This window comes from Salvia hispanica, chromosome 3 (genome assembly GCF_029641045.1).
Source record: "Salvia hispanica isolate PSC_SH4W2 chromosome 3, Shi_PSC_v1, whole genome shotgun sequence".
In the NCBI taxonomy this organism is placed as follows: domain Eukaryota; kingdom Viridiplantae; phylum Streptophyta; class Magnoliopsida; order Lamiales; family Lamiaceae; genus Salvia; species Salvia hispanica.
The window spans coordinates 46,573,927-46,598,859 of record NC_142694.1 but is presented as its reverse complement, the minus strand read 5'-3'; the positions used below and the strand labels follow the sequence as shown (position 1 = coordinate 46,598,859).

Below are 24,933 nucleotides of genomic sequence, written 5' to 3'. Positions count from 1 at the left end.
GTTTATCTTTCATTTCCCGTGCTTAAGATTAAAATGTCCATTAATTAATTAATGTCTGCTATTGACTTAATTAATTAACTTCTTATTAATTCCAAGAGTGGACTCAGCATGAAACACTTATTTATTATTCATAGAGTAATCAAACTCCAACTAGCTAGGTTCCGAATAATAAAACCTTGTTTCGCGCTCCTCTTGAGGACATTATCAAACGAGACTCAGCTCGTGCACGATTCAATATAATAGCAATCCTAGCACCGCTAGATATCGATCACCACTGCCCAATATATCAGGATAATTGGGTTACGAAAAACCCGCACCATTTTATAAGTCAAAGCAATGCATAATCAATACCGTATGCTCAATGCTAACCTACATTGATTAAGAAATAAATATTTATCAAGACCTCGCCTTTCAGTAGATAGCCCAAGGCAAGTCTTGCTGTTAGATCCGTTCAGTGCTATACCACACCAATGTCATCTTATTTCAGTAAGGCTTAGAAATATACGGACTGACATTGCAACCTTTCTCGATGGGTAGTCTAATTCCATCTAGGTTGTGAAATTCATATTTTTCTTTGTTTAGAACTGACCGTATTACCTTAAAGTGGACGACGCCCACAACCGGTCTACTAAAACAAAGACTTAGACTTTGTTAAGTTAACTTATACATTTAAACATGCATTAACATCCATTAAATGTAAAACATAACAACATTATGACAAAAATAATCTGTTTTATTCATTGGAAAATAAAATAAGAGTTTTACAGTATTCAATCACTCGAAACGTGATTTCTAGTATACAAACTCTAACAATCTCCCACTTATACTCAAAACACTTTCGAGTATACAAAATGTGCTAACGTCTAAATCTCCCACTTATACTGAAAGCGGATTGAGGTCTTGAATTAGTCGAACTCCCATTCCTTCAACATGGCTTTCATACGGCTTTACCGCTAACGCCTTCGTGAAAGGATCTGCCAGGTTGTTTTCTGACTCAATCTTGACCACTTGTATGTCTCCTCTCTGCACTATATCTCGAATGATATGATACTTCCTCTCTATGTGCTTGCTCGCCTTATGAGCCCGTGGTTCTCTCGAATTTGCCACAGCACCGGAATTGTCACAATAAACGGTGATGCTCTTGGGCATATTCGAAACCACACCTAAGTCCAGAAGGAAATTCTTAAGCCAAACAGCCTCTTTTGCAGCCTCCGAAGCGGCCACATATTCGGCTTCCATGGTAGAGTCTGCAATGCATTTCTGCTTTACACTCTTCCAAATTACGGCTCCACCTCCTAAGGTAAACACATATCCGGAAGTTGATTTTCTCGAATCTAGATCAGCCTGAAAGTCTGAATCTGTATATCCTAAAGGACAGAGCTCGGCTGCATTGTAAACTAGAACATAGTCCTTAGTCCGATTAAGGTACTTGAGTATGTTCTTTACGGCAGTCCAATGTCCTTGGCCGGGATTTGATTGATATCTTGCTACCATGCCAACAGCAAAGCAGATATCGGGTCTAGTACAAAGCATAGCATACATGAGACTACCAACTGCCGAGGCATATGGTATTCTTCTCATCTCTGCTATCTCAGATGCTGTCTTAGGACACATCTCTTGAGACAACTGGATGCCATGTCTAAAAGGTAGGAAACCTTTCTTGGCATCTTGCATGCTAAAGCGTCTAAGTACCGTTTCGATGTAAGATTCTTGGGATAAGCACAACATTTTCTTACCTCGGTTCCTAAGAACCTTGATACCGAGAATGTGTCCCACATCGCCCATATCTTTCATCTCGAACTGGCTGGACAACCAAGTTCGCACTGATGACAACATCTTTTTATTGTTTCCAATTAGAAGAATGTCATCTACATACAAAACTAAGAACACAACATTTCCTTTTTCAACCTTCTTATACACGCAGCTTTCATTAGGGCATTTTTCGAATCCAAACTTTTGAACAGTTTGATCGAAACACTGGTTCCATGATCTAGATGCTTGCTTGAGACCATAAATGGCCTTCTTAAGCTTCCAAACCATGTGTTCCTTGCCCTTTACCACATAGCCTTCGGGTTGTTGCATGTAGATGGTCTCCTCAAGACTCCCGTTTAAAAACGCAGTCTTAACGTCCATCTGCCACACTTCCCAATCCATGTAAGCTGCTATAGACAAAAGTATACGGATCGATTTGAGCATGGCCACTGGGGAGAAGGTCTCATCGTAATCGATGCCTTCCTTTTGGGTATACCCCTTAGCCACTAGTCTTGCCTTGAAGACTTTAACTCGTCCATCGGGTCCACGTTTACGTTTGTATATCCACTTGCTCCCAATGGCAGTACAGCCTTCGGGTAGGACAGACAAATCGTAGACGTCTTTGTCTAACATAGATTGTAGTTCCGAATCCATTGCTTTCACCCATTCGCAATGATCGACATCAGCCTGCGCCTCTGCAAAATTCCAGGGATCCAGTACATTGCTGTCCGAGGAGTGATCCATACACTCACCCAAACCAATGTATCTATCGGGCTCATGAGAGACCCTCCCACTGCGGCGCGGCACTACAATATCTGGAGTATTAGTTGAAGTTTCTGGAATTGTTGTTACACTTGGTAATTGTTCTTGGTTAATGGAAGTTGAAACTTGAGTTAGCTCTTCTAGAGCAATCTCACTGCTGGACTTATGATTCATTACATAGTCTTCCTCTAAGAATGTGGCATGAGTGCTCACAATCACTTTCTGATCTCTGAGACTATAGAATTCATAAGCTTTCGTTCCTCTAGGGTATCCTATAAACACGCAAACCTCAGTCCTTGATTCCAGCTTAGTTGGATCCTTTTCCAATACATGAGCCGGACACCCCCATACTCTGAGATGTTCTAGATTGGGCTTACGCCCATTCCACAACTCATATGGGGTAGTAGGAACAGATTTAGAAGGTAAGACGTCTAAGAGATAGTTTGCAGAAAGCAAAGCATGACCCCAAAACGAAACAGGTAACCGTGCATAACTCATCATCGATCTGACCATATTTAATAAGGTCCTATTCCTTCTTTCAGCCACGCCATTCTGCTGGGGTGTGCCCGGCGCAGTCGTTTGGGATTCAATCCCAGCTACCGATAAATAGTCCAAAAACTCGGCACTTAGGTATTCGCCTCCGCGATCAGATCGCAGGCATTTGATACTCTTACCATGTTGCGTCTCTACTTTAGCCTTAAACTCCTTGAACTTGTCAAAAGTTTCAGACTTGTAGCGCATCAAATAGATGTATCCGATTTTCGAGTAGTCATCTGTAAAGGTGACGAAATATCGAAAACCGCCCTTTGCCTCGGTTGACATTGGTCCACACACATCAGTATGAATGAGCTCAAGTACTTCTTTGGCCCTATTCCCCTTTGATCTAAAAGATCTCTTAGTCATCTTGCCTTCGAGACAGGACTCACACTTCGAAAACGGTTCCTTCTCAAGACCTTTAAAAAGATCTTGATCAACCATCGCATGAATCCTTCTTTCGTTGGCATGACCAAGTCTAAGGTGCCATAAGTACGTTTCATTCATTGAAGTTGAAGGTTCTTTTCTTTTCTTAGAAATTTTCGATGTAGCATTGAGTTCTGATTTACGTTGATTAAATTGTGTAGAAGTGATCGTGTACAGATTGTTTTCCATGATACCGCGACAGATATAAGAACCATCTTTCTTAATAACGCAATTGTCATTAAAAGAAATCGAATATCCATCATAAGACAATTTAGAAACTGAAATTAAATTTCTTCTAAAAGAGGGTATCAACAAAACATTCTTCAAAATCAAAAATCTATCACTAGAAAAACGTAAATAAACGTCTCCCACTGCAACGGCCGCCACTTTCGTAGCGTCGCCCAGCTGGACCTCTATCTCACGATCATGTAGCCGTCTTGTCACCTGCATCAAGTCAGGATCAAAACATATATGATCAGTTGCTCCAGTATCAATAACCCAAGTATGAGTAGATGTCAAAGCCAAACATGACTCGACTACTAGAGCATGGTGCATACCTGTAGCCTTGCCCTTTTTAGGACAATCTGGCTTCCAATGACCTTTCTCTCCACACTTGAAGCATTTTCCAGTTTGCTTCTTGTCACCCCGCTGTTTCTTCTTTCCCTTAGCATTGTTGACTGCTACTTGGTTCGGTGCCTTTTTCTTTCCTCTTCTAGCCTTAGAGCCAGAGGAATTAGGCGCGATACTCATCATAGCTACTTTAGCTTGAACCATAAGGTCCTCCGCCGACTGAAGTTCAGTCAGCAACTCTGCTAAAGTATAATTCCGTTTGTTCATCTCAAAGTTGAGCTTGAACTGCTGGAAGCTAGGGGGAAGACTCTGAAGGATTATAGTAACCTGGGACTCGGGATCGATCGTCCCTCCCAATACCTCAATCTGGTTGAGGTGACTCATCATCTCGAGGACGTGTTGCCTCACAGACGAGCCTTCCTTCATAGACTTCGTCATGATACTCCGAAAGGCTTGAGACTTAGCCGTTCGATTCTGAGTACCAAAAAGATTTGCGAGATTTGTCATGATCTCGGCGGCAGTTTCCATGGCAGAATGCTGATGCTTGAGTACTGATGACATAGAAGCCAACATGTAGCACTTAGCCATCTCATTCGCCTTATGCCACCGTCTATGCGCATCTCGCAATGCTTGGCTGGCACTAGCAGCCGGGACAGCTGGGCGTGGAGTAGTGAGTACGAACTTGTACTCTTCTGCTGTGAGAACGATATCCAAGTTTTGTTTCCATTCGATGTAATTTTGGCCTTCGAGTTTGTTTTCTTTGAGAATGGCAGAAAGAGGATTAAAAGACATCTTGACGAATTTTATTGCACTGCAAACAGAAGATTTTACTATTTGTCATAAACTTATGTAAGGAAATTGAGTAGATTAACCATAAAACTTTTCAAAATCTTACAACAGCCAAATTAATAAATTGTACCCTCCTCTGGAGGTAAATACGCATTAAAATTTTGACAATTTTACTGGTCACAGCACCGACGCATCAATATCTTCCTCCTCTGGAGGTCAACACGCCTAATGTTGCCTAAGCATGACCATCAGATTTAGCATTACAGAATTTTATTTCTACAACACACTCCCATAACAATGTTTATGTGCTGATAATAAAACCAAGCTATCTCATAAATTCTGATTGAACCCTGAAACTTGTAATTCCTTAGGATTATTGTCCCTACTCTGTAGGTGGCGATAATATTAGGAATCACTTTCTAGTTCATTCTATTTATTATTTGAGAAGTCCGCCCTTATGAACTTACTGTTTTCGTAGGATTATTGTCCCTACTCTGTAGGTGGCGATAATATTAGAAAATCAGCTTCACAAAATTTGGCAGTCCAACCGATGGAGACCATATATAAACATTTAGTTCATAATTATCGCTTAGATATTTTAGTTATGGTTTTTCATTAATTATCCTTTAGCCTTAAGGCAGATTAAGACTAATTAAATTCTGTTGGCATTTAATTGACTGGATAATTAAATCTTTCATTATCTTTAGTATCTTAGTTTAGGAATTATTATTCTAGAATTTAATTCTTATTCATGTCATACTATAAGATATATCTAAAATAAAGTACATTATTTATAATCTTAATTAGACATGAAAAATTAAATTCATATAATTTCCAAGTTCAAGATTAGGAAGATGATTAATTATATTATTTAATGTAATCTTACATATATCTTATCTTATTATAGATTCAAGATATATTATATATTTAGGAAACTATTAAATTATTCTTATCTATATCATCTAGGATATAAAATATTCATAGATATAGAAAATAATCCAAATATTCCTAAAATCTAGGGAAATCTTCCCAAAATATTTTATTTCATTAAATAATATTATTTTTAATGATATCTATTAATTAATAAATTAAATAATCATTAAAATAATCTTTCGTCGATATCTAGTGATTCGAGGTTCGCACGAATCAACACGACGAAGATTTGAAGACTCCCACCGGAGACGCTCGCCGGAGCGGCAAGTTCGCCGCCCGACCGCCGCCGGCAGGCCGCGCCCGAAGGCGCGCGCTTCCTCCTTCCCTCGCGGCGAGCGTATGCCGCGACTCCCTCCGTCTTGCCGAGCATCCCGCGGCCACTGACCGCCATGCTCCGGCGAGCTCCCACTCAACCGACGGCCTCGCGCGAACCAGCAGCTGCGGCGCTAGGCGCAGCTGCTCTCGGTCGTGCATCGCCGGTGACGGGCGACTAGGGTTAGGGATTCTAGGGTTAGGGTTTATCCGGTAGAGCTTCGGCACCTCGGTGGTTCTCGGACGAGCCACCGTGCCTCATCTCCTCTCCAGCGACGAAGTCGATTCCGGCCTGGGCATGCGGTCGAGACCGGCGGCGCGCACGAGCCCTTGCTCGTCAGCGCGTCGCCGCTTGATCGTATCCCTTCGGTTCCTTTTTCTGTCGCGTCGAGTTCAATCGGGGCCGGCTAGGGTTTGCACGGGTTTCGCCGGCGGCGCGCGCGAGCCCTTGCTCGCCGGCGCGTCGCCCGATGCCCGACTCCCTCGGCTCCCACTCAATTCGACAACCCTACTTCGATTGCACGTAGTGCGATTCGTCCCGGCGCAAGCGCCGACGAATCGCACATCTCGTACGTTCGAATAATTCAAGTTCTATGATTCGAATGTTCTTGAGTTCAACATGCATAAACATAAATAATAAAACAAGAACACGCTTCGTAATCAAATAAGACATGCATACATGAATTTCGCGAAATTTAAATCCAAATAATCAGAGCCAAAGACTGGCTCTGATACCAATTGATGGAGCTGGCAGCGGAAGCGGGTGCATAAAACAAATCACATAATTATCAGATCTATTTAGCAGATTATTTAGACAAAAGCTATTCGCGCAAATTTCACATGTATCATGCTCATAACTTGAATCAATCATGTTTTAGAATATAGAAACCTAAAACATGCTTTTCTACGGAGCAGGAAAAATACCTTGTTTAATTCTCCAAAGAATTGAAGATGGCTAGCGACTTCTCCACGTGATGCTTTGAGTACTAGACCACAAATCTTCTCTCTGGTTCCCGAACTGTATCCCAATATCAGTGTGGGCTGATCTTACTAGAATACTAGGACTTAAATAAAGAAGACAGAAGAAATCCTTTTTGGAATAGGAGAGGAATTCGAAAATCTCTACAGCTTGGAGCTATAATTTTCGAAAATTACACTAATCTGAATTGTGTTATTTCTGTCTCCTTTATTCTCCTATTTATATTAAGTTCCTTTTGGGCCCAGACAGGGATCTATGGAAGGCTTTGGATATGGGCTCATCCAATTTACTTTTTACTAATTAAATTGAACCCACAATTTAATATAAGTTATAATTGGAATATTACGAGCAGCCACTACAGAAGTAATATTGAACTCTCCCCATCCAAATCCGAAATTATAAGTAATCCGGGTTTCCGTTTATCTTTCATTTCCCGTGCTTAAGATTAAAATGTCCATTAATTAATTAATGTCTGCTATTGACTTAATTAATTAACTTCTTATTAATTCCAAGAGTGGACTCAGCATGAAACACTTATTTATTATTCATAGAGTAATCAAACTCCAACTAGCTAGGTTCCGAATAATAAAACCTTGTTTCGCGCTCCTCTTGAGGACATTATCAAACGAGACTCAGCTCGTGCACGATTCAATATAATAGCAATCCTAGCACCGCTAGATATCGATCACCACTGCCCAATATATCAGGATAATTGGGTTACGAAAAACCCGCACCATTTTATAAGTCAAAGCAATGCATAATCAATACCGTATGCTCAATGCTAACCTACATTGATTAAGAAATAAATATTTATCAAGACCTCGCCTTTCAGTAGATAGCCCAAGGCAAGTCTTGCTGTTAGATCCGTTCAGTGCTATACCACACCAATGTCATCTTATTTCAGTAAGGCTTAGAAATATACGGACTGACATTGCAACCTTTCTCGATGGGTAGTCTAATTCCATCTAGGTTGTGAAATTCATATTTTTCTTTGTTTAGAACTGACCGTATTACCTTAAAGTGGACGACGCCCACAACCGGTCTACTAAAACAAAGACTTAGACTTTGTTAAGTTAACTTATACATTTAAACATGCATTAACATCCATTAAATGTAAAACATAACAACATTATGACAAAAATAATCTGTTTTATTCATTGGAAAATAAAATAAGAGTTTTACAGTATTCAATCACTCGAAACGTGATTTCTAGTATACAAACTCTAACAGAAGAGGCCCCGACCCCTCCCCCGCCGTCGCCCGGTTGGGCAAAAGACGACAATGCGGATGTCTAGGGGAGGCGCCAGCAGGTCTCATGAGGTCCAATCGGCAGCTCATAGTGCCGAGCCCAGTCCCGCTCTTACCCACCTCGCGCACATCCAACAGCAGCAGAGCATGATAGAGGTCATACGGGATTGGAGAGCGACGAATGACCCCTTACACAAGGAGATGTTGGACGGCGTCATCCAAAGTATGAGGCGCGATTAGGGGCTCCCACCCCTCACCGGGGGTGCTGCAGGGGGAGCCTCTGGACTCCGATGCCGCCAAGACTGGCAAAGGGGACGACGATGAGTGAGAGGGGGCTGCGCGTGTCGAAGCTTTGGGATGGGTTTTTTTTCGAGTGAACTATGTATTTTTTTAAAATTTACATATGTATGTTTTGTTTTAATTTAAATAAAATGGTTGCATTTTCTCCGTATTTGTGTCGAAATTTGAATTCCGTATTTGTGAATTTGTGTTCATTTGTTGGGATGTCCTAGTGCTTGTCCACTATTGTGCAGTGGGATGTCCTAGTGATGTGACAATGGAATGGGATGTTCTAGTAACGTTGCGGGAGGTGTTTTGGGATATCCTAGTATTTGTCCGTGGGGATGTCCGCCCCTATGGTGAATGCTCTTATCATGGTACGTGTCACAGCGAGGGATGGAGGAAATATATTTATTATTTTGAATTAGATGACTTATATTCATCCATATTAAAATGATTAATTAATTACTATTACGTGGAGTTAAATTTAATTTGGCATGCATAATCGTTGAATATAATCTGCCCATCTAGAAGCTACAATAGTTATATTTCTTTTTTAATTAATATCGATCATTTAATACTACATATATGATTGATTATAGTTAATGATTCTAAAATTAATGGTCATTTAACAAAATTTCTCAGATTAATGAGAATAGTCATACAAGGAAGTCACAAACATTTCAGTATTTTTGCAATGACAACACAAAATAATAGTGGTAGCTTCCACATTTATTTTTGTTAACTGGCTATAATGAGAATACATGAAGTCACGAACATCAGATTATTCTTGTTAAGCGCCTATAACGAAAACACAAAATAGTGTGTATAGTACGGTATGGTGTGTGTATATTATGTGCAATGAGTGTCATATGTGGATAGTGTGTGTAGTGTGCGTACGAGCACAGTACACCAAAGAAGAAATCATGCAGATATTCAAAGTCTATGTGGATATATTATCAACAAAGTTCTAAATTGTCGACAACTAACAAAATCGAAGATGGTTTGGAAAAAAATGATAATAGGTACAACAAGGTACGCCTAACAGGTGCAACCAACGAAGTGCACACATTGTATGTTTCGAACCCATTATAATAGGATCAACCCAACAATTACAAAATCATTAAATCATGAGGTTTCATCATTTCTAAATTGTCTCATTTATGAACAAAATATCATCTTTTAATATTGTTAAAAATAATTATATTTTAATAAAATAAGAAAATAAAAGAATTTAAAAGATAATACTAATATTTATTTTAATGAAATAGTTGTTTTGAACATCATTAAAAGACAACATTTTGTAAATCGATGAGACTATTGAAAAAAATTGAAACTTCATGATTTAATATTCCAACGTCAAAGTCACTATTGGATAACCAGAATTTGACCAGACTTCATTATTTAGATGACTATTATCCCCAATCTAGATTACAAAATTAAGGATGGAGCAGTTACATAAAGGTGGTCAAGTACCATCTCAGCTAACAATACTTCTTAAAAATCCATCACAATTCACAAGATGGACATCCTAGTCCTTAACCTTGAAAGGCTCGTAGGTCATGAGCGCCTTACCGAGCCCTTGTAGCGAGCCGCAGGTCGCGGCCACGGCAACGAGAAAGCACATTGAGTTGATGAGTTGGAGGCCGAGCCACCTCCGGGTCCACCTCCCAATCCTATTCTTGGCAATGTACATTTCTATGGGGAAATACACTGTCAAAGGCCAATACCCTAATGCTCCTAGCAAAGCTAATACATCATTGAAAAAGGGCATTAACAACGCAATAAACGTTGCAAAAATCACAAACAAACTTCTCCATATCAATCTAAAAAGGTTGAGGCTAATCACAAGACTTTGCTTTTTGTCAAGGCTTATGGTGTACTCTCTCGTCACCACCTCCGACTCCGGCCACTTCCTCCTCGCCCACGACTCCACCACGCTATAAATCGGTTGAGCAAATACCTAACAAGAAAAAGGATAAATATGCATAAATGAAAAACCATTATTAATCCTCATTGAAAAAAATAAAATAAACATTGTCAAAAAGGAAATGATCATATTATTGTACCTGATATGCTCCAATTAAGTGTAGCACAATGCAGGCATTGGCGATGTCTACGAGCCAAAAGGGCTCGTAAAATCCGAAGCCCGTTAGTAGATTCCCAGGCGCATCAGTGCCAAATGCAGCGTAACCGAAGCAGCCACACATCATGTAGAAAGCTGTAGTAGTTGACACAGCAACAAGATTGGCCTTCTTCATCACTTGGTTTTCAGGAGGGCTTTCTTTTAGTGTATCCTAAAAATTTAATTATGCAAACATTTTTATTTCAATGTTGAGTTGTCTTAATCTCTAAGATATAATGAAACATATCCTTTTCTAGTATACCTGAATTTCAACCAAGATTTGAGAATAAGTGTAAGCAAAAGCAATATCACCAAAGGCTCTAAACATCCTCCAAATCTTCTCAGCTGCTGTTAGACCGGCCCCGATTTCTACACCAGTGAGCAAGGTTCTTCCCCCGTGCCCTGCCCGTGCCAAGAAACTCCGTTGACATAATACTTTCAAATAAACGAGGCGCCAATCAACTGATCAATATCAAAGTTTTAGTTCATTCACTAGAAAACAGAACCATCACCTGAAACAACTTTTGCAAAGGCGAGGCCAGCGCCTATAGACGCGTAAGCAAAGGACATGACAGCTGCAACGACAGAGAGCATCGACAGCTTATGGAAGTTTGGGATTTGAGACAAGAAAATCTCAAGAACTCCCATTCCTATCATGTATGGATTGTGAGAAACACTGCAAGAAGCCTCATGGCCTCGGCTATGAAAGCAATCCGATTTCTGGATAGCACTGAAACACACCAAAACATTAAAACATCATCTCATAATGAAGATCAACACCATCTGACGACAGTTTTAGACGAATTTTGAAGCATACTTACGCCATGCTTATCGATGCAGTGATGGTGTATCCAATCACCATCCCCGTTAAGTTCACATATTGAACCGCTGCACAAAACATATACATCACCCGGCCTAAAAAATCATTGAACAAAATGTAAGTTGGAAGAGTTTCAAAATAAAACAAGAATTAAACTATAGAGTGTGGTGATTTTCGTTGTTTTCGTTACCAAGGTTGTTCTTGACGACTTCCTTGTAAGTATAGTTGCGTTTCCCGGTAAGTGGGGATCGATAGCAATCTGCAAGGAGGCTAGAGGTGTATATTGTGATACCGGAGAAGATGACAAGAGTCGCAACGCCAATAATCCACCCAAGCTGTGCAACACCCCATGCTAGTGACAGAACTCCAGAACCTATGATTCCTGTAATAATATGTGCACTTGCAGTCCAAACGTTCCCTATTTCGACATCACAAAGGTATGTTATTCCCACTGTTATGTATAAAGCATATGTAATAATGAGTACTTGCACTCCAAATTATTCCCATTTAGACAACATAAAAGTGTAATTTCAAGTGTTATGCATATGCAAACTTCTTTTTGAATTTTGAATTTTGAGTGAACTCGCTTAACTAGAAAAAATACACATGTCTCTGAAAATCACATTTCAGTCATCTCTTACTTATTTTTTTTCTCATTTTACCCATGAACTCTTTTAGGACATATTTTATCTAAATCTTTTGATATTTTAAAATTCAAATCTAACATTATATGTATTATTTTTTGGTTTCAATTTATATAAAAATACAATATTCATACAAATAGATAATAAGTGGAAAATATGCATTAAAAATTTTAAAGTATACTACTGTATATATTTATATATTATGTACATAATATTATATAATATAGAATATTCAATTTCTTTAAAATTGTACTAAACTAAATTTTTAAAAATTCATTTATAACATTATTTTAATAAATTAAAAATTAATTAATTTACTGATGGTTAAAACATTTAAAAAATGACATATAATATACTATTATCATACTAGTATTTTATATATATATGCTCAAATAATAATAATAAAAATAAAAAAGATTGCATTATTGTGTAAATATATTAGCAAAACTAACAATTATACTAATAATAATAACAATACTACTACTACTACTACTACTACTACTACTACTACTACTACTAATAATAATAATAATAATAATAATAATAATAATAATGATTTATTATTAGTAGTAAATTTGCTGTGCATACATCTAAAAATATGTAAATATTTATAGTAATAATTTCTGAAAATGTAATGTGTATTTTTTTAATTATTATCTATGTATATTATATTTTTATATAAATTAAAAATTTAAAAATATATGTAATGTGATATTCGAATTCTTAAAATATCAATGAATTTATATTAATAAGCTCTCAAGGAGTTAGGGGCAAAAGCCCAAATGTGAAAAAATATATTGAGAAAGACCTAAAATGTGATTAATGATTTTCTGGAGTCCGATATTTTTTCAAGTTCAAGGACCTAAAACGTGCGAATCACATTTTCTAGGGACCAATTTTGAAGTCCACTCCTAAAATTTTCACAATTACTCTAGACTTCTTTTTTATTCTTGCATTTTATGGAAGAATTGAGGCATGCAGTCTGAATTTTGAGATTTAAGATACAGCAGAAATAAATACAGTAGATATTAGGCAGCCATCTTAACTTATCCTATATAAAACATACGATTCTGAAAAATGTGCAGAAAGCCAATAAAATAAAGAAAGTAACATCAACATAAACTCAAACAGAGATACCAACATATATACTATTCCCACATTTTCTTCCTATCATTAATTCATTTAAATGTGATGAAAATAGTTCAAGCAAGCATGCAAATGCAATTAATTTTAATAATGAGTTTCACCTGTTCTCTTAGGCTTCCCATCATCATCAAACTCTTTATTTCCATCTTTCTGAATTTCCAAACCAGATTGAGAGCTCTCAACTTGAAAAATCTGATCTCCAAATCCCTGCATTATAAACTTCTAACCTGCACTAAATTAAGTAAGCTTTTTTAGTATGCTTTTGCTATAAATTTGGATACAAGATCACTAAATCATGCTGGTTCAAATCTGAATGAAGGCAAGAGTTAAAGAGGTGGCTTTCTTTATACTAAAAACTTCACTTTGTTTTATAAGGGGAAGCTCAATTGCTGACTACTTTCTCTGCTGTTATTTGTTGATAATTTATGACTGCAGAGTCAAAGGTGTGTGGTAAGACAAGTGTAAAAAGAACATATGATATTCACTGATCATTTCCTTATTTTAAAAGAGGAAAAGAGTTTTAAATGTACTCCAACTACCTATATTTATTAACTAACTTCAGAGAAAAGAAGTGGACTTTATATTTTAATAATTACCTGCATTAATTACTGCATAATGACATTCTTTTCTTATACTATATTTTCCCCCATAATTCTTATAGGTGCAACTGTAAACCATTTCCAAGAAAGCTAATGAAAATAAATGCTTAAATTTTGATTCTATATCTTGACTATTGAGCAAAGAGTATATTTCCACGTTTCCTAAATATAAAAATTCTTTTTTTTAGTATATTTTTTAAATAGAAAATTTTCATTTTGAAAAACTTCTTTTCATTAATAATGTGGGACCTATATTTTAATAATATTATATTTTTTCTTTCTATTTTTTTTAGAAATGAAATGAGTAACTGCGTAAAACTATCTTTATCCTTCCTTGGATTTCTTGCATTATTTTTCTTCTTTTTTCTGTAATTTTTCAGTTCTTCCATCTTTTGCACCCCGAGGATTCATTCAAACAGTGAAAATATCTTAAAATGTGGATGTGGGATCATAAAAAAACTTCCAAGGGGAAGAAACAAATTAACCCTATCAAACACTAATCTTATATAAACTAGTATTTTACTACTCAATAATTGATTAATCTATTTTGTGATATTAGAACGTAACTATTGATAAATCTATTTTGTGATATTAGAATGTAACTACATTAAAATTGTTTTTTAATCAAGCACTAATGTAATTTGATTTTTTTCCTAATCAAATAGTTGGACGAGGACAATTAAATATTGTTCTATCTCATTTATGATATTAGAACTTAACCACATTCAAATGTTTATAAACAAACACTTTCTCTCATTAGAAATTCTTTTATCAATAAAATAATTGGATGAGAATATTTCAGCGATTGATCCATCTATTTTGTGATATTAGAAATTAACCAGATTCAAAATGATTGTGAAACACTAATGTCATTACATACTATTTCCGTCCTAAAAAATTAAGCCGTATTCATTTTTGGACCGTCCCAAGATAGCCAAGCCATTTCCTTTTTTGACATAAATTTTGTTCTATTTTTCTCTCTTATACAATTAATTCATTTGGCATATAGTATAGTACTTTATTAGAAGTTATACAATTAATTCATTTAACATATTTCATATTTTTGAAATCTTAATACTGAGAGCATATTTAAATTAGATATTTAAAAAGATTATTAGCCCAATTATTACTCAGTTAGTGAAGCCCATTTACACCTCCAGCCCGATTTCCAGCCCAGTTCAACAACGCCGGATCTTCATCCTCTCCTTCCTCCTTCCTCCTTCCCGCTTCAACTCTAAATTCAGACAACTCTCCTCCTTCCATGTTTTCTCGGCGGTTCACAGCGCTGCCTCGCTGCAATGCTTGACTTCCATTGGCAAACGTATTGTTATTTTTTGGCTTTTCTGGAATGAGCCAGCAACTCTCTTTTCCGACTCTAATCGAGAATGACGCAGTACATGCCCCTTTTCAAGGCTTGCACCAAATTAAAATCCCTCACACAACTGCACGCACATCTAATCGTGACGGGTCTCCACAGGGATGTTCTCGCGTCGACTAAACTCATTGAGGCATATTCACAAACAGGTTCGATGCAGCCTTCAACGCTGCTATTCGACTCCTTCCCTAACCCGGATTCGTTCATGTGGGGAGTTATGATCAAATGCAATGTGTGGAACGGTTTGTTCCGAGAAGCTATTTATGTCTATCAGCGTATGCTGGATAGTTGGGTGAAGCTGAACCACTTCATTTTCCCTTCCGTTTTGAGGGCTTGCTCGGGTATGAATGATTTGAGAACGGGGGAGAAGGTCCATGGAAGGATATTGAAATCAGGGTGTGAGTCTGATCCTGTGATTGAGACCTCACTGTTGAGTGTTTATGGTGAATTGGGGTGTTTGTCTAGTGCAAGGAAGGTGTTCGATGAAATGCCGATTAGGGATTCAGTGTCGTGGAGCTCGATTATGTCTAACCACGTGCGTAATGGGGAGGCAAGTGAGGGACTGGAGATCTTTAGGGAGATGGTGAGTGAGGGTGTGGAGATTGATTCTGTGACCATGCTAAGTGTAGTTGAGGCTTGTGGTGAGTTGGGATTATGGAGATTCGGTAAATCATGTCATAGTTTTGTGGTGAGAAGGGATCTAGGAAGTGATCGTGAAGCATTGTGGAGCTCCCTGGTTGCAATGTATGGGAAATTCGGGGACTTGTATAGCGCTGACAAGTTGTTCTTTTGCAGTGAATTTCGTCGAGGTGTTATTCAGTGGACGGCTCTGATGTCGTGCTACAATCAGAACGGATACTATTTGGAAGCATTGTGGACTTTTGTTCAAATGTTGCAGTCTGGAGTGGACGGTAACCATGTTTCTTTCATGAATGCCGTGTGTTCTTGTGCTAGACTAGGATGGCTTAGGGAAGGGAAATCTGTTCATGGATATGTTTTGAGGAATAATATTGAGCTTGATAAAGATTTTCTTAGGTCCTCAGTGATTGATCTGTATGCTAGCTGTGGCAACTTAGCCTATGCTTGTCGGGTCTTTGATACTGCTCAATATAAGCATTTGGTCTTGTGGAATATTCTCATATCAGGCTGTGTCAGGGAACACAAGGCAGAGAAGGCTCTGTCACTCTTTGTTGGAATGTTGGTTCAAGGAATATTACCAGATTCGTTTTCCTTGGCCCCTGCTCTATCGGCCTGTGGAATGATCGAGCTCTCAGAAATGGGATGTCAGATTCATTGTCTTATCATCAAGAGTTACCTCCCAGATGAGTTTGTTGAGAATGCCTTGATTGACATGTATTCCAAATGTGGGTTCATAAACTCCGCATTTAAAATATTCTGCGATGTTCAACGAGAAAGTGTTGTAGCTTGGAACTCTATGATGTGTGGGTTCTCTCAAAATGGTTGCTCTAATGAGGCTCTAACTCTGTTTGATGAAATGTATGCCACGTATCGTGACATGGATGAAGTGACCTTTTTGAGCGCGGTTCAAGCTTGCTCGAATCTTGGTTACATTGATAAGGGGAGATGGATTCATCATAAGCTCATTACTTTTGGTGTTGATAAAGATATGTATGTTGATACGGCATTGGTGAACATGTATGCTCGCTGTGGAGACCTTCATATGGCTCGGAGAGTTTTTGATACCATGACCGGGTGGAGCGTTGTGTCTTGGAGTTCCATGATCGGGGGTTATGCAATGCATGGCTATGTTGACGATTCGATACTGTTGGTTGATAGAATGGTGGAATTGGGAATAAAACCAAATGAGATCACTTTCATGAATATTCTCTCAGCCTGCAGTCATGCTGGATACGTCGAAAAGGGGAAGTTTTACTTTAACTCAATGGTTAGGGATTTTGGAATTTCGCCCAGTTCTGAGCATTACGGTGTTTTGGTTGATCTGCTGAGTCGAGGTGGCGATCTTAGTGGAGCGTATGAGGTCATTAGCTCGATGCCCTTCCCTGCAGATGCTAGCATTTGGGGTGCGTTGGTGAACGGGTGTAGGATCCATCGACGGATGGATTTTCTGGATAGCATTAAACAAGACGTTTTGGAGATGGATTCGGATGATTCGGGGTTTTACACACTGTTGTCTAATGTATATCAAGAAGAGGGTAAATGGGATGATAGCTCCATGGTGAAGGCAAGAATGAGAAATCTAGCTGTTAAAAAGGTCCATGGCTACAGCATGATTGAGATTGATCCTCACTTGTACAGTAGTTGAGAAATTAACTGTAAACCATTTCCAAGAAAGCTAATGAACATAAATGCCCAATTTTGATTGTTAGTAGCATATACAGTATCTCTTTTGCCAGATTTCCCTTCATCATTTGTACTCGAAGGATGGAGGAGTTGGAGAATCAAAGCTCTCCAACACCTTTGTCTTACTTCCATCGCTAGGCGCCGTCTCTTCCTTCTTACCAAACAGGCCTCCAAGCCATGAAGAAGAAGATGGTGATGACGACGAAGAAGATCCCTCACCCAAGCTGCCAACGCTGACTGAAGGTCGACCAGGCGTTTTCCCGGGATATCCAGCCACATTCGGAACAGGCTCCTCCATGGGAGGTAAGTTCTGCGGTGGACTCATGACCTTGTTCAACATGATCCCAGCTCCCTCAATCAAAGCAAGTAAGACGCCGCCAAACAATGCTGACCGAGAGGCAGCGCCCATTCCCTGGCGCATCTGCAGGAATCCCCCCGTTGCTGCACCTGCTATGATCGAGTTCCAAGGATCCTCCTTCTGCCGCATGTACACCATTGTGCAGTCAAAGGTGGAAAACAGCCCACCCCACACTGCGAAACTGCCACCAACACGAGGAGCGTTCATGCGAACTGCTTGAGAGCCCCCGGCCAGGCGCTCGCCTTTAGGCGAGTTGTAGGTTCCCTTCAAGAAATGGAAGGCTGCGCCGCCAACCGCCCCCATCCCAAATGCCCCACCTACGTCATCCAGGATACGATCCGGGCAAGGCTCTCTAGAGGTTTCCGGCGTCCCCATGGATCAAAAAGGTACACAAATACACTATTCCTTACACCTGTTCCTGGTGTTTCAAATGAACTTGATCAGGTCCCCAATAATTCAAAACACAAATTAATAATGTATATATCACTACAAAAAAAAGGCTATTTCCCGAGCACCAAAGTGCTCGGTAATAAAGGGTGAAAGTGCTCGGTGAAGGGAAAATACCGAGCACATTCCGAGCATTTTAGGTGGTCGGTAAACGCTTCGTCGGCATTTTTCTCCGAGCGATTATAGGTGCTCGCCGAATTGGTCAACCATACCGTAGGATGCGCGAGTACCTCCATGTGCTCGGCAATTTGCGAGCACCTCCATGTGCTCGGAATTTCTGAAAGGTTTTAGAAAATATGGCGAGCACCTTCATGTCTTTGGATGTAGCGAGCACCTCTATTCGAGCACACTCATGTGCTCGGTATTTTCAAGAGGTTTAGGATAGGTGCTCGGCAGACATGTTATTTTGCAATCCTAGATTTTTTTAATATATAAATTCTCTATTTTTAATTATTAAAAATAAATAAAAATTATTAAATTAAATTCAAAAGTAAGCAAAATTCAAATAACATTAAATAAGTAAGATTGTTTTACAAAATATAAAATTATCTAACAAAATCAAACTAAACTACACATTTTTCATTTGTCCGAGTTTTTCATCAAAAAGCCGCATCATTCGCTCTTCCATTTGTTGCTCCCTCTTAGCCGCTTCCTTCCGCACCATTGCAACTTTCCTCCCGCTTCACTGCAGTTCCAATCTTGCATTCAAAATTTACAGTTCCAAACAGAATTTGTATTCTAATCTTGCACTCATGGCACTGCATTCAATGTGCCATCCTGGTCTTCCAGGACCCCAGGGGCTGTCCCATTGTGGCTCCCCAGGCTTTGCAGCCTACAATGAGAATACATTGATAGATTCACGAGGCAAGTAATTAATCAGAAACAATTTTCTGAAAAGAAATATAAGTTCTCACCTTCCACATAGCAAAGTCAGCAGGATTTTTCTTCCTCGTATCTACAGCAACCCGTTCTCCAGCTCTATTATCTTCTAGCTTCCGCCCCGATAAACAACCATAATTTGGGAAGACACAAGAAATGTTAGTAACAAAAGAAATGTTAATGATGAACTAAAGAAGGATAAATATAGAAAATAAGAAACTCCAGAACAAGACATCAATGCAAAGATATATGGAGTACATCATATAGTTTGCATCAACTTATGAAGACACATGCATCCCAGAGAGAAATATAAAGTAGCATTATACTAAATGAATAAAAATACAAGGAATCCAAAGGACCTTAGCTATCATATCCTTGATTTGCTCCATATGATCAAGTAACTCCCTCACACACCACCAATGCATCATTGCTCAAGTAGTTTCATGTACTATAGCTCTCTTTGCTTAATTAAATCATCTCCTTGTACCTTATAACAGAAACTCATTACATTCAATAAAACTCATCTCGTTTCATGAACAAAAGGAATTGAGTAAGAAAGAAATTGTGTCTCAGCAAGCAAGAAACATGCATTCAATTTACCATAAGAATATGAGTATATGAATATATGAGTTAAAATACAGAGAATATACAGACAATATATAATACACTGAAATGAGGATGAAATATATATACAAAATGAAGAGCGGAGCTTACCTGAACCAGCCACAATTGGGACAAGTCCTGCAGATCATATACATACAAGCAAGAGTAGTAGTATTAGTAATGATTAAGAAAGAAATTGTGTCACAATAAGCTAATTCAGATTGTTTCCAAAAACAATGCTAATCAAATCAATTTACACATGATCCTTAAAGCTATTTACACAACAATCAGAAAATACAAGATTTCTCCATCTCCCTATTTCTCCACAATCAGAAAGTGAGTATTCAATTCAAATGAAAGCCATTTTCAGTCAAATATGCTAGATGGAGAATTTGAGATACAGAAAAATACCTTTGAACTGAAATTGTGAGCTGAAGATTAGATGGAGAGGGTTTCAGAATGGGGTTATGCCTTTACTCAGTGGTATACAATCTTCTAGCAAAATAATAAGAACTGAAATCAGATAAATCCGAACATCCTCATAGCTGCTTAAGCCAACAGAGTAAGAAATCTCACAGCATTGCTAAACTATTACTACTAATAATGTAAGAACTTAACACATTTTGAACTTCCATTTATTAGTATGTTAGAGTAAGCAATACTAAAGACTCAACAATCTTTGCTAATGCCATAGAACTGGTTTCACATTTCCATAAAAGAGTATCTATAATTACAAAACAAGTTCAAATTCATGCATCAGATAACAAGGCACATTTCACTTACATATGCAGTGAAAATTTTGGGTGATGCTCACTTCAAATGTTGCTAAAGAGACATAAAAACCCTTACTCTGGCCCCTGGTCACAATAAAACAATTCAGAGAAAATAACAAATGAGTTGTTGCATATATATTGAGAATGCAATATTCCTTGTATCCAGTTGAGTTGAGAGTGAGTTTCTATACAGACAGATTCAAGAAGATTAACCTGTATCACCTTGATGTACAACTACAAGTTTTTACCTTCGTCTGAGTTCATCAAATTGATACTATAACATTTCCATAACAGAGACACAACATTGAGATTTATTCTTTTTATAACACTAACATTGAGAGCAACTGTTATTCTTTCCAAATGTGCAATATTTAACCTAAGGTTTATACAGAATAAAGAAAAGGTAGAAAAATCAATTTTGACCTAGAATTTCTGTCAAATCCAATCTCGTGACCTCCAAAACATAGAAACAAACATATTTTTCATGTTATTGAATTGGCAAGATCATTCCACACAGCCACAGCCGACATGATAGCTATTGGTATATCACAACACGTACAATATATAGGAAATTTGGAAACGGAAGGTTAAGAGTGATATTAAACACACAATAAATCGAACACACAGGAGAGTTTAGCCGATGGAAAAGAACAACGATCGCAAATGAACCTCACCGATCTCGGCTCGAGGATCTTCTCCAACAAATGAAATGCTTAAACGCCACCCGACCGGTCGAATCTCGCCGCCGAGAACTGTTTACCAGAGTGAGAATTTTGAGAAGTGATTATGTTTCGAAAAAGAGGGCGGTGAGGTTTTGAGAACTCGCGGTTTTCTTTTGAGAAGTAATTTCAGAAATCCTACTTAATCACACGAAATTTGGAGGAGAAGCGGTAAAAATGTGAAGAAGAAAGGAAAGCCTGTGGTATAAAAGATCTGAAGAAGAGCAAGCACCTGTAAGAATGCTCGCAATTTTCTGAGCACCATTTGATGTGCTCGCTTAAATCGATAAAACTAAAATAAATTTTGTTGCAAATATTTTATTTTGCCGAGCCAAAATGGATTTGCTCGCAATTTGCCAAGCACAACATAATCTGCTCGCTTATATTGATAAAAATAAAATATTTCGCGGTACAAAATTATTTTGCCGAGCACAAATAGATTCGCTCGCAATTAGCCGAGCACAAAAGAATGTGCTCGCTGAAATCGAAAAAAATAAAATGAATTGTTTTTCAAATATTTTTCGAATTTAATATTTTTATCCCGAACACATATAATGGACCACAAAATAGAAATAAATTACTATTCTTGTTAAATAATTAATTATATTTTTTAATTGATAGAAATTTGCAAGCACATATATGGTGCTCGGAATTATTGCTTTAAAATGTTAGTATTTTATGTTCAAAATAAATTTTAATATTTATTGTGAATGATCCGTAAATTTGTTAAGATATTTCTATGCACTAATAAAAAATATTGATATGTTTTAAATAATTATTGTTGTTGTTGAATAATTTTAATTATTTTTTTATATGTGCCGAGCACATATATGGTGCTCGGCATTTCTTAAAAATATTGATATTATATGTTTAAAATAAATTTTAATATTTTCATACACAGTGAAGGATCCTTATGCATATTTTCAGAGATATTATATTACTTCAAAATATTGATAGGTAACATTTATAATGTTTTAAATCCTTCTTGTTGTTGAATAATTATTAAAAAAAATTGTATATTTTCCGAGCACGTATATAATACTCGGCATTTGCCGAGCCCGGATTTGGTGCTCGGCACTTCTTAAAAATATATGTTTAAAATAAATTTTAATATTTTCATACATATAAACGGTGAAGGATCCACGCGCATATTTTCAGAGATATTATATTACTTCAAAATATGGATAGGTAATATTTATAATGTTTTAAATTCTTGTTGTTGAATACTAATTATTTAAAAAAAATTGTATATTTTCCGAGCACGTACATAGTACTCGGCATTTTCCGAGCACGGATGTGGTGCTCGGCACTTCTTAAAAATATAATACTACCATATTATATGTTTAAAATAAATTTCAATATTTTCATACACATTTATGGTGAAGGATCCACATGCAAATTTCTAGAGATATTGTATTACTTCAAAATATTGATAGGTAATATTTATAATGTTTTAAATTCTTCTTGTTGATGAATAATTATTAAAAAAAAATTGTATAATTTCCGAGCACGAGTACGGTGCTCGGTAATTTACGAGCACAAGTACGGTGCTCGGCATTTTCCGAGGATATAAGCGGTGCTCGGTTAAATTTCAATATTTTAAACACACATCTATAATTAATAATTATCAACAATAATAACTTAAAACATGTCAATATTTTTTATTAGTACATAGAAATATCTTGAAAATTTTGCATATATAAAAATTTGCAGATCATTTACCATAAATATTAAAAATTATTTTGAACATAAAATATAAATATTTTTAAGCAATAATGCCGAGAACTATATTTGTGCTTTGAAAAATATTATCAACAATTCGAATAGCATATATTGAAAAATTAAAAAGTATTTTTAATTATCAATAATTCGAATAGCATATATTGAAAAATTAAACAAGTGTTTAAAAAATAAGATTTCTATTAATTGTCAATTATAATAGTATTTTTATCAATTTTCCGAGCACGGTATATGTGCTCGGTAAGTCTCGACCACCACGAATGTGCTCGCCTAATAAAATAGTGTTTGTAATTGACTAATGTATTGCCAATTATAATTTTATTTTTATCAAATTTCCGAGTACATATATTGTGCTCGCCATATTCCGAGCACTGGTATGGTGCTCGCCTATATTGGTGAAAAATATTCACAAGGCCGAGCACTTCTGTTGCACCATAGGTCCCCAAGTTAATTTCCAAGCCGAGCACGTTGACCGTGCTCGTAATTGCTCGCAGCTAAGCCACCAGTTTTTGCCATTGGCGAGCACCATTTGAAATGCTCGGTAGTTTGGCGAGCACAAGTGAAGGTGCTCGGTATTTCCCGAGCACAATTTTCTGTGCTCGGTATTTCCCTAGCACAATTTTCTGTGCTCGGTCTTTTTGGTCGGGAAACAGTGATTTTTTTGTAGTGTATGCTTGATTCAAGTATGTAAATATCAATTCTGCCAACAAAGATACAGCTACTGTTCCATCAAAATTCAATTGGTGATCGATTGAGTGAATCCCTAAACATAATACATATCCAGTTTGGTAAAATCATGGCATACAAACTTCAAAGTACTACTATCCATTTATTTCGAAACTTTTAAACAAGTACTATTAAAAGTACACAACGAGCTGAAAAAACAACTATAAACGGAGACAAGCAAAACCTAAATACCAATATTGTGGAGTGAAGAAATTGAACAAATTTGACAGTATCATAGAGAAATTCCAGTCTATCGATTGATTCTCCCAGAAGATATAGTTAAAAAAATGCAGCAAAAAATAAATAAAACGTTGCGTTCCTAGATTACGCAGCGTTGAATTGAAGAGCCGAAACAAGAGAACACAAGAGAAAGAGGTGGAAGTAGGATTTACCTCAGAATGCTTGGGTTTTTGTGGACGACACTAGAAAGAGGGAAATCCGATATGACTTGTCAGTTGTGAGAGATAAGAGAGTTTGTAACTGAATTGGGCTTTAAATTTGCTTTGTTTATTTATTTATTTAGCGTACAGTAAATAAAATATGTTGAGTACATAAGGAAAAAAATCAAAAATACTACTACTACTATCAAGTCAATATGTGATGAATAATATAAAGTCAATATTTTAGGTTGCTAAAATGGGCAACATAGTATGTTAGGTCTGTATGACAGCCAAATAGAGAGACTGTAAAATAGAGAGACAAAAATCTGTTGGCGCTCATAAATATATTTGGAAAAATATCAAAAGTCAAATTATTGGCAATGTAGAAGTACAACAATTACTATATATTTTTGGAAAAAAAAATGTACTAATAAACAACTACTACTTTAGTTAGAGCAGCTACAAATTGACATTTCAACAATCCAACATTAAGATGTACAAGAGCATCTCCACCCTTTCCAGATTTAGAACCGGCGGCAGTGGACGTGGCAGGCTCCTGTTTCTTCGTCCGACCCGCATGTCGAGGAACCAGCTCTGCAACATGATGCATTAGTTGCTTCCCTGCAACACATCAAATGACTGATTTAGCAAGTCAAGGACTGGATCATGGTAGCAATCCAAGTAATCAATCAC

The 24,933-nt window shown here is 37.4% G+C and overlaps 2 protein-coding genes and 1 pseudogene across 26 annotated transcripts; 1 reads left to right on the top strand and 2 right to left on the bottom strand.

The window, feature by feature from the left end:
• Positions 1–9,931: 9,931 nt before the first annotated feature.
• On the bottom strand, positions 9,932–13,679 carry LOC125213490 (amino acid permease 8-like). Its single transcript, XM_048114064.2, has 7 exons — positions 13,421–13,679; positions 11,720–11,947; positions 11,531–11,624; positions 11,222–11,439; positions 10,972–11,111; positions 10,654–10,881; positions 9,932–10,547 (listed from the first exon to the last, which is right to left on the bottom strand). Exons 1-7 carry the CDS (start codon positions 13,530–13,532, stop codon positions 10,116–10,118), a joined length of 1,452 nt encoding a protein of 483 aa, XP_047970021.1. The 5' UTR covers positions 13,533–13,679; the 3' UTR covers positions 9,932–10,115.
• A 1,400-nt stretch (positions 13,680–15,079) lies between these two features.
• On the top strand, positions 15,080–17,640 carry LOC125213489 (Tetratricopeptide repeat (TPR)-like superfamily protein). The gene has a single exon (XM_048114063.2). It carries the CDS (start codon positions 15,304–15,306, stop codon positions 17,575–17,577), a length of 2,274 nt encoding a protein of 757 aa, XP_047970020.1. The 5' UTR covers positions 15,080–15,303; the 3' UTR covers positions 17,578–17,640.
• Positions 17,612–24,331, bottom strand: LOC125210199 (mitochondrial import inner membrane translocase subunit TIM17-2 pseudogene; annotated as a pseudogene). 24 transcript variants are annotated; one of them, XR_016136426.1, is made up of 9 exons: positions 24,253–24,319; positions 21,627–23,834; positions 21,345–21,427; positions 20,686–20,759; positions 20,314–20,397; positions 20,014–20,040; positions 19,659–19,786; positions 19,335–19,412; positions 18,912–19,252 (listed from the first exon to the last, which is right to left on the bottom strand). The product of XR_016136426.1 is annotated as a mitochondrial import inner membrane translocase subunit TIM17-2 pseudogene, transcript variant X9 (transcript). The 24 variants fall into 24 exon arrangements; XR_016136420.1 differs by having other exon boundaries at positions 21,350–21,427; XR_016136419.1 differs by lacking the exon at positions 21,627–23,834 and having other exon boundaries at positions 21,350–21,427; positions 24,253–24,327.
• Between the last annotated feature and the right edge of the window lie 602 nt (positions 24,332–24,933).

Coding starts and splice junctions, on each gene's coding strand:
- LOC125213490 (XM_048114064.2), bottom strand. CDS start 13,532: ATGCAGGGATTTGGAGATCAGATTTTTCAAGTTGAGAGCTCTCAATCT. Junction 11,440..11,530: donor ACTGCATCGATAAGCATGGC/GTAAGTATGCTT, acceptor GGTGTGTTTCAG/TGCTATCCAGAAATCGGATT. Junction 10,882..10,971: donor AAATCTTGGTTGAAATTCAG/GTATACTAGAAA, acceptor TTAAATTTTTAG/GATACACTAAAAGAAAGCCC.
- LOC125213489 (XM_048114063.2), top strand. CDS start 15,304: ATGACGCAGTACATGCCCCTTTTCAAGGCTTGCACCAAATTAAAATCC.